The 10,271-nt window shown below is 40.8% G+C and overlaps 1 protein-coding gene across 1 annotated transcript; it reads right to left on the bottom strand.

Annotated features, from left to right (window-relative positions):
- Nucleotides 1-2,040: 2,040 nt before the first annotated feature.
- LOC134676657 (zinc finger protein 883-like) lies at nucleotides 2,041-8,105 on the bottom strand. Its single transcript, XM_063535056.1, has 5 exons — nucleotides 7,977-8,105; nucleotides 7,108-7,210; nucleotides 6,281-6,337; nucleotides 4,267-4,402; nucleotides 2,041-3,567 (listed from the first exon to the last, which is right to left on the bottom strand). The coding sequence occupies exons 1-5, from the start codon at nucleotides 8,103-8,105 to the stop codon at nucleotides 2,184-2,186; spliced, it is 1,809 nt and encodes a 602-aa protein (XP_063391126.1). The 3' UTR covers nucleotides 2,041-2,183.
- Nucleotides 8,106-10,271: the final 2,166 nt, after the last annotated feature.

Below are 10,271 nucleotides of genomic sequence, written 5' to 3'. Positions count from 1 at the left end.
CCGCTCAAACGGTATCACCAGGCTAGGAGACGTGGGGTTGGATAACGGCCGGTAGTGATAAAGCTGGCCCACACCAGACACACAGCCGTCTCCAAAAAGTCCCCGAACGACCGTTGTGGGGCGCGACCCGACACAGCCTCCGCAGCTGAAAAGCGGAAGGGGCCCCTCACACCCTCCCAAAAGGGGGTGTCGAAAGAAATACTCGACTCCACGACTCACCAGATCACACGACTTCTACACCAAGCCACGGTAGCAAGAAACAAGAAAGAACACGTTGTAGCTGTCATGTTGGATATGGAGAAAGCTTTCGACCGTGTATGGCATCCAGGTCTCATTTATAAACTAATAGCCACCTCCAACACTCTAAAACGGGCAGTAAAAACCATAGCTTCCTTCCTATCTGAGAGAAGCATACAGGTCAGAGTAGATCAAAAAATATCCTACCCAAGACAAATAGAGGCGGGAGTGCCACAAGGCAGCTGCCTTTCGCCAATTTTATACTCAAAATATACGGACGACATACCAGTGGGAGAAGATTTGACCCTGGCACTCTATGCGGATGACGCTGCCTACATGGCCTCCTCGATTAGAGTAAAACACGCAGCACAAAAAATCTAAAGCACCCTGGACCTCCTCCCGAAATAGACAAGTGGAAGCTCAAAGTAAATGTAGGGAAGACACAGGGTACTCCATAACCAATAAAAAAATATTACCGCCAAAACTAAAGCTCCTATAACAAGAAATTGAATGGGCACCACACGTAAAATATTTCGGAGTAACAATAGACAGGAATCTAAACATGAACAAACACCTCAAAAATATAATAAACCACACCAGAAACCAGAATAGCCAGATCATTACTGAAACCAATTCTCACAGCAGCGGCCCTCACCCTCCATACCAAAATAGCAATATATAAAATCTACATAAGACCAAGATTGACCTACGCAGCCCCAGCGTGGTCCGCATTATTAAATAACAGTCAAAGGAAGAATCTGGAGTCGCAGCAAATGCTCAGTCGACGCATGGCAGCGGACGCACCATACTATGTTAGAAATAGGGTACTTTCAAAAGATGTAAAAATGCGAGGACTTGGAGTCCTTCATAAAAAGACTGGCCAGGGCAATGTTTATCAGAGCCAAAAAATCAAACTGGGAGCATCTACGCAAACTAGCTTCATACCACTCATGACCTCCAGATGACAAACGCCTACCGCAAGACCTTCTAATTGATATGGAGAATCCAGACAGAGACCAAACGGAGAACAGACCGACGGACAAGACAAGAACAGATCCAAGCTGGGATCCACTTCTCCAAGGTACCGCGCCACAGCAGCAAGATGGTGCAACAATCATGTTGCGAACTACTTTTTGATCAACGTCAGATATTTAAATTTGTATTTTTTATGATTTTTTTACATACATCAATGTCACTCTAAAATAAATGGCTAAACGTTTCGGGCGTGTTTTAATTCAGGCTATATTTCATCTAATTTCCTACATCTGGCGACCGGTAAACATAATGGAAATGTTAGACAAAGAAAGAAGTATAGCCAGAAGGCTTTTCACAACCGTAAGAAACGAAATTGAAGCTAATTGTAAGTTAGAGTCGACCAGCATCGACGAAATCACCACTGCCTTTAACAAGCTCCAGCTTCGAGTCGTTTGTTACGTCTTGTCTTTGTCGCATTAAGATTTTCACACAAAAATAGAAAAGAAAACCAATAAATTTTGGGGGTTCCCCATACTTAGAACTGAAACTCAAAAATATTTTTTTACCAAACCCATACATGTGGGGTATCCATGGATATATCTTCAAAAATGATATTGAGGTTTCTAATATCATTTTTTTCTAAACTGAATAGTTTGCGCGCCAAAGTGGTAAAATATGTCCCCCCCCCCCTGTAACTTCTAAAATGAGAGAATGATAAAACTAAAAAAAATATATGATGTACATTACCATGCAAACTTCCACCGAAAATTGGTTTTACGAGATCTCGTAAGTAGTTTTTTTTAAAACGTCATAAAACGTAAACCGCAATTTTATTATGTTACTTGCTGCTACGGAACGCCCTTCATGGGCGAGTCCGACTCGCACTTGGCCGTTTTTTTTCTTCTTGTTTACTGATAAATTTGGTTTGACCAACTATATATTTAACACTTTTACAAAACAACTTAACAAGGTTATGGTATCTTGGCTTTATGCGTTTCAATATGTTTGAATAAACTTATTTCATTGAAGAAAATTGTTTCACATATTTCGCATTCGTATGATTGTTCATCGGTATGAATTTTTTTATGTCTCTCTAATTCAGATTTTAATGTAAACTGGTTGTAACATTCTTCACAATTATACGGCTTCTCTCCGGTGTAACTCATTTTATGTGTATCTAAAATATCTCTTTGACATAAACGCTGGTTACGTTCATTACAGCGGGATGGTAGTTCTTCGACGTAGACTTCATAAGCAACGAAGTTATCTTTGAATTGTACGTTGTCTTTTATACTGCTGTGTTTAATTTTTACATGATCATTTAAACTACGTTTTTGTGTAAATGCCTCGTTACATTCTTCACATCTATATGTTTTCTCTGCGGTGTGAACTCTTTCATGGTTAACCAAATATAGTTTTTTTGTGAATTCCTTATCACATTCTTTACATTTGTATGGTTTCACTTCACTATGCGTTCCTTCATGATAACGTAAAGAATTTTCGTGTGTGTATTGCTTGTTACATTTTTTACATTTGTACGTGTTTGTGTGGCTTCTTAAATGGAGAGTTAAATTTTTTTTTAGTGTGAATTCCTTTTTACATTTTTCACATTTGTACGGTTTGATCCTTTCGGTTTGAGCCTTTGTGTAATAATTTACACAAAGGCTTTGTAAATGGTTAACTAAAGATGCCTTTTGTGCGAATTCTTTGTTACATTCGTTACATTTGTATGGTTTTTCGCCTCTATGGACTCGACTTTCGTGGTACTCTAATGTATGTCTCTGTGCGTATTGCTTGTCACATTCTTTACATTTGTATGGTTTGTCTTCACTATGGAGTTTTTCATGTTTATCTAATTGATATTTAAGTGCAAATTGCTTGTTGCACGCCTTACATGTAAATGCTTTCCGTCCAATATGTGTCACTATATAATGTCTATCTAAATGAGCTTTACGGGTAAACTTCTTGGTACATACTTCACACACGTATCGTTTTTCTGGAGCATGAACTTTTATATGTCTAATTAAATTTGACTTTTTTGTATATTGCTTGTTACATTGGTCGCAGACATATCTCTCTCCAACGTGAATTCTCCGGTGCATTTTTAAATTCTCTCGACGTGTAAATTGCTCATTACATTTTTTACATTTATATTGTGTTGTTTCACTTCCAGTGTGATTATTTCTTATATGTTTATCTAATGTTTCCTTATCTGCATATTTCTGATTGCATTCTATACATTTATATGGTTTCACCCCACTGTGAGTTCTTCTATGTCTAACTAAAATCTGTTTTCGTCCGAATTGCTTGTTACATTCTTTACATTTGTATGGTTTCTCCCCAGTGTGGGTTCGTCTATGGATATACAAATAGGTTTTTGTTGTAAAACGTTTATTGCAGTCTCCACACACGTACGGTCTCTCTGCTGAGTGCAATCTTAAATGCTTATTTAGTAATAAGCCATTTTGAAATGCTTCATTACAAACTCCGCATGTATGTTCCGGGTATGTATGTGTTCTGATATGTCGGATTAAGGTAAGTTTTGACGTAAATTGCTGACTACACATGTCGCAATAGTAGGTCTGCTTGTTCGTTTGTGGTGCGATATGGTGTTGTTCATGTGTGATTAAACTAGAGTTTTGTGTGGGGCGAGTATGGTGTGTTTGGGCTTGTTCCTCGGCGGGTGTGTGAGCGGGCACGTCCTGCACACTGCTGGCGGGGCTCGGCTCGCGGTGTGACGTCTCGTCCTGCACACTGCTGGCGGGGCTCGGCTCGCGGTGTGACGTCACGTCCTGCACACTGCTGGCGGGGCTCGGCTCGCGGTGTGACGTCACGTCCTGCACACTGCTGGCGGGGCTCGGCTCGCGGTGTGACGTCACGTCCTGCACACTGCTGGCGGGGCTCGGCTCGCGGTGTGACGTCACGTCCTGCACACTGCTGGCGGGGCTCGGCTCGCGGTGTGACGTCACGTCCCGCACACTGCCGGCGGGGCTCGGCTCGCGGTGTGACGTCACGTCCTGCACACTGCTGGCGGGGCTCGGCTCGCGGTGTGACGTCACGGGACACGGCTGGCTCGCGCGCGGGGAGTGGCGGAGGCGCTCGAGCCTCACGGAGCACGCCAGCGCGAGCTGCTGCCTACAGCGCAGGGACAGAGGCGCCGAGCTAGCTCCGTACTCGCCGGCTGAAGCCACTGAAACAGAAAAATCACCTGAAACATCACATTAAGGGGCGTCGCTCCCTGATACCTATAGTTGTTACGGAAAAGAATTGTTCACATCATTATAGATCTCAATCTACACGCATGTTCCAGGACGGCTATTTTTAGATGACCGACATGAATTCCACTCTGAGTACAACAATGGAGAGATTCGAAAGTTAAACAGAAACGCTGTTCAAATCCTTTTTAGGGTTCCGTACCTCAAAAGGAAAAAACGGAACCCTTATAGGATCACTCGTGCGTCTGTCTGTCCGTCTGTCACAGCCGATTTTCTCGGGAACTACTGGACCAATTAAGTTGAAATTTGGTACACGTATGTAAGTTTGTGACCCAAATACGGAGATTTAACGTAAACAAATGAATTTTAAACATGGGGGCCACTTTTGGGGGGTAAATGAGAAAATTTAAAAATAAATTTTTTCAAACTATATCATGTTACATATCAAATGAAAGAGCTTATTGTAAGGATCCCAATATTTTTTTCATAATTTTCGAATAAACAGTTTAGAAGTAATTCAAGAAAATAGGCAAAAAATGACCATTTCCCCCCCTTTATCTCCGAAACTACTGGGTCTAAAATTTTTAAAAAATACATATAATAGGTGTATGCCTATAGATGACAGGAAAACCTATTAGAAATGTACAGTCAAGCGTGAGTCGGACGTAATTACTTAGTTTTTGATCCGACCCCTACGGATTTTTTAGAGAGATTTCACTCACGTTTCACATAAAAAAAACATTGTTAAAAATTGTGTAATGTACGGAACCCTTGTAACGCGAGTCGGACTCGCACTTGGCCGGTTTTGTGCGATAATAACTGCGTCGAAAATTAATCTCCCTGCTCTGCCTTAAGGTTGTGTGACTGGTAGCTGGTAGAGAATGCTTTTTGGCAATAAGTCCGCGTTTTGTACGATAATTATTCTTTTGTGCAATAAAATTTAAATAAATAAATAAAATTGACTTCTTAACTGCATTAGACTATTTATATATCGCTGGCCCAATATTACAGGGTAGGAATCTATGTTACATTTTCAATATATTTATTTATTTTCTTTATTTATTTATTTTCTTTATTGGGGAAAAAAACAGACATAGGCAGATAATACAAAAACCGGGCAAGTGCGAGTCGGATTCGCGCACGAAGGGTTCCGTACCATAAAGCAAAAAAAAAACCGGAAAAAACGCAAAAAGAAAACGGTCACCCATCCGAGTACTGACCACGCCCGACGTTGCTTAACTTTGGTCAAAAATCACGTTTGCTGTATGGGAGCCCCACTTAAATCTTTATTTTATTCTGTTTTTAGTATTTGTTGTTACAGCGGCAACAGAAATACATCATCTGTGAAAATTTCAACCGTCTAGCTATCACGGTTCGTGAGATACAGCCTGGTGACAGACAGACGGACGGACGGACGGGTCCCGTTTTACCCTTTGGGTACGGAACCCTAAAAAGAGGACATAGATTTATACATTAGTAAGTGCAACGTACTTCCTGAGACAATTTCCACTATGATTTGTAAACCAAGGATATTTAAGTGGCATTGTCATCGGATTGAGGTATAACAGGATAATAGATACTAAACTAATATTGGTAGACAGACGATAATAATAATCATTACAGTGCTGACAAGATTACACACATAACATTCTAGCAGCGAGATGAGGAACAACATATTTACACTTATATTATGATAAATATAGGACTAAGCATATATTGGGCCAATATAGTTGAAATTCGACTTAATATCTCTATGACAATGTTCAAATTTCAGTTCGACAAAAGTGAGACATAGAACCCTGTAATATTGGGCCAGCGATATGTATACCACTTCACTCGCTTCAGATACATACATAAAGAAGGCTCGCTGCACGCACTATCTTCAGCCGGCTGGATCCAGCACTCCTCATCTAAAATTAATATAACACATAGTAAGGTTTTAAACAAATATCGTAAACATTAGTAATAGTTGTAAACATTAGTAGTATATTCCTTATTCAAGCAACATACATGGCGGTACTTGCCCGAATATTTGTGTTGGACCGCCTAATTTGATATGGAAAAGTAATGCAGACATACAACATGACATCTGACAATGCGGTTTACGTTTTAAAATTAATTTTAATACTTATTAATAATCTATTACCTCCACAAAGTAATTAAGTAGATATTCTTAGAAAAACATCCTTCAAATTCATAAAGATACCATCATTAGATAATAATGAGAGGTAAGGAACATCCATTTATATAATCACAAGAATTTTCAACTTTTTTCTAGCTTTTTCAGGCGGGATTCCACCAGTGCAGCACAAGCATTTTTGTACTGAATATGCTTGTGCCGCCCAGTGCTACACACTGGTGGAATCCCGCCTTTAGAGAAATAAGCAGCCATATACAGAAAAGCCACACAACAATCCCGCATTACTGGGACCCTTATCCTTTTTGGTACACTAAGCATGATTCTTTTTCTTCTTCGTGGTCGTGACCTCATGTCTGAGGGACGTGACTCCTATGGGTTATTCTTCCTACCACTGCTCTCCAGGCCTCTCGATCTTCGCTGCATCTGCATTGTTGCCTGGAGCGAAGTCTAGGTAATATTTTTGACCACATCTGACCATCTACTGGGTGCACGCCCTCTACTCCTTCGTCCTACTAAGCATGATATAAAAACTTAATTTACCTTTGACCCTCAGTCCTCCCGCTAACCTCTCCTGCAGCTCGGCCTGGCAGTACTGCACCTGCATCTTGAAGAGGCACGCATCCCGCAGGTGCTCCAGACACAACTCGCAGATACCACTCTTGTTGTGTTAGCTGCAACATGCAATTATATCATTGACCCGGTTCCATACCCAAAGGTTAAAAACGAGACCCAATTACTAAGACTCCGCCGTATCTCATGAGCTGTACAGTTAAATTTTTTTAACAGATGATGTATTTCTGTTGCTGTTGTATGGGAGCCCCATTTAAATCTTTATTTTATTCTGTTTTTAGTATTTGTTGTTATAGCGGCAACAGAAATACATCATCTGTGAAAATTTCAACTGTCTAGCTATCACGGTTCGTGAGATACAGCCTGGTGACAGACGGACGGACGGACAGCGAAGTCTTAGTAATAGGGTCCCGTTTTACCCTTTGGGTACGGAACCCTAAAAACAGAATAAAATGGGGCTCCCATACAAATGCATACAACAAACGTGATTTTTGACCAAAGTTAAGCAACGTCGGGAGTGGTCAATACTTGGATGGGTGACCGTTTTTTTTTTTGTTTTTTTTTTGCATTATGGTACGGAACCCTTCGTGCGCGAGTCCGACTCGCACTTGCCCGGTTTTTAATATTACATACAAAATAGCCAGGGAGGCTCGCGGGCCGTAAGCGAGAGGTTTGCGGGCTGCTTGTTGCTGGCCGCTGCATTACAACAACAGATTTTTGTCAATATGCGATGGAGGTCCTTAAATGAAGCAGGGAGACACAACTAGGGCTTCGCTTAGTACCTTATTAAGGCCTAACCCCGCCAACATAACTAATATTGTGTATCATCAGGTACTTACTTTGATCACAAAACATTCTTCGATCATGACCGAGTATATTTCCGTTATGCCGAGACGAGTGTACGGTGTCCACAAATCTTTCGCCGAAGGCCGCTGCAGGCAGCAGTGGCACTGGTTTACAGATTCCATCGCATTTGTGATTAGTTACTTCAATACGTTCTTTAACGACTTTATATTAAAATAGCTGTTCTTAACCCAAACAACGCGCAATTTTTACGTGTGTGTATATGGTTTGTACGCGCGGCGCGGCCGGTCAACAATCAAATGATTCAAATGAGTCAAATGACAATCAACACCATGAACAACCAGTGTTGCCAACTCGGATTTTGAAAAAATGCTAGACTAATGTCTAGATTATGCCAAAATTATGCCAAAGATATTTGAAACACCTATGCTAAAAAAATGCTAAAATATCACTTGAAATTAGACACTTAAAACCAGAGCTCGGATAGGGTGAGCTATTTGCCTTATATATGACATAAGACATGTCAAATTATAAGGCAAATAGCTCACCCTATCCGAGCTCTGCTTAAAACACATACATTTTTCAATATTACCGCCTTTTTCTACTGACAAGATCTACTTGACCAGCTCTATATAGTCCGTTGACGTCCATCCGTCCACAAAAGTCAAAATTCATATGAAAATATGAACCACATAAGGCAACGGCGCATATTGTTGCTGCCAAGTTGGTGCAAACTTGGCTTAGACTAAATTATGCTAAAATATATGCCAGATGCTAAATGGAAAATTTTGGTGCCAAAGCGAGTGAAAATATGCCAGATCTGGCATCATTTATGCCAAGTTGGCAACACTATGAACAACAAAACTTGTAAACTTTAAAAAGCGGTTTACATTCTTGTGCGAGCCACGAGCCGAGCCGCGAGCGGTTTACATTTTCGCACGAGAGGCGTGAATATAAGCCAAAGAATATAATACTATGCAAGCGGTGGGTTGTGGCTCGTCTCGTGGCTTGGCTCGCGCTCGCCTGTCTCGTGTGGAAGAGTGGTTTTTTGGGCACGAGGGGGACGCGTGCTTGCGTTTACACTCGCGTTCGGCTTGTCATTCGGTTATACACCTTACGCCGTGCCGTTAGTGCTTAAGATATATTAGCTCGACGAGCTTACGAGCCACGAGGCGAGAGTGTAATCGTTAGCTCAACGGGCTTACGCGCTCAAGGTGAGCCACGAGACGCGCCACGAGCCGCGAATCTAAACCGGCCATAAACTGACTGTTTTTTTTCTTGAGTTCAACCACAGACTGAATAATAAATAATGTTAGCTTTTACAATCGCGGCTCGTAGAGTCGTGGCTCGGTTCGCGGCTCGTCTCGTGATCGCCTCGAGCTCGTAAACTTGTCCAGCTAATCCGTGATTTACATTCTCGCAAGAGCCACGAGCAGAGCCCCGAGGGGAGCCACGAGCCGCGAATGTTAACTTGATGTAAACTGCCAAAAAACAATCTCACAAAAAAAAAATCCTATTGTTGATTCGAGAAGAGTTATCATAGTATTTATCTCCCGTATATGAATATAAAATTGGTATATAGCGTTTGGAAGTAACTAATATGATGGAATCTACAAACCAGTGCCACTGCTGCCTGCAACGGCCTTCGGAGAAAGATTTGAAGACACCGTACACTCGTCTCGGCATAACGGAAATATACTCGATCATGATCGAAGAATGCTTTGTTATTAAAGTAAGTAATGATGCAGAATATTTTGATTAAGTTAGCGGGGCAAGATCTAAATACGTAAGTGAAATGTGCTGTTACCATACGTCTTACAGACTATCCCTAAAAAATCAACGAATAAAAAGGTACCGGCGCCGTACTACAGATATCATAGGTCTACGATACATCGTACATGTATCGTACAAATAAGTACTTACCTAAAGTGCGACCAGAATTGGAATGATGTCAATTGTCATTGGGAGATATAAATTCAGAAATAATATGTGATTGCGTAAATTATTTGCTTTTCTAACAGTATATTCTAAGTTATAGTCATCCACTGTATTTTCTAAATACAGCTTTTCAGCTTTGATTATTGGTGCAATAAAGAATATTTACTTACTTACTTTTCGGGTTTTCCGGTCCGCTACCTTCCATTCAAGCGGCCGTTGGAGGCCACTGTGAAGCTTTTAAACTGGTTACGTTTTTCATTTGTAATCTGCCTCTTTTTCTGGAATTATGGTTTCGCTTTTTAACACTTTAGCTTATTTTTAATTTTTATATGTGCAATTTTAAGTATTTATATTTTTAATTTTATTTGTAATGAATTGACATTGTTTTATTA

The sequence above is a fragment of the Cydia fagiglandana genome, chromosome 24 (genome assembly GCF_963556715.1).
Source record: "Cydia fagiglandana chromosome 24, ilCydFagi1.1, whole genome shotgun sequence".
Classification (NCBI taxonomy): Eukaryota; Metazoa; Arthropoda; class Insecta; order Lepidoptera; family Tortricidae; genus Cydia; species Cydia fagiglandana.
The sequence above is the reverse complement of the archived record's forward strand: the minus strand, read 5'-3'. Positions and strand labels throughout refer to the sequence as shown.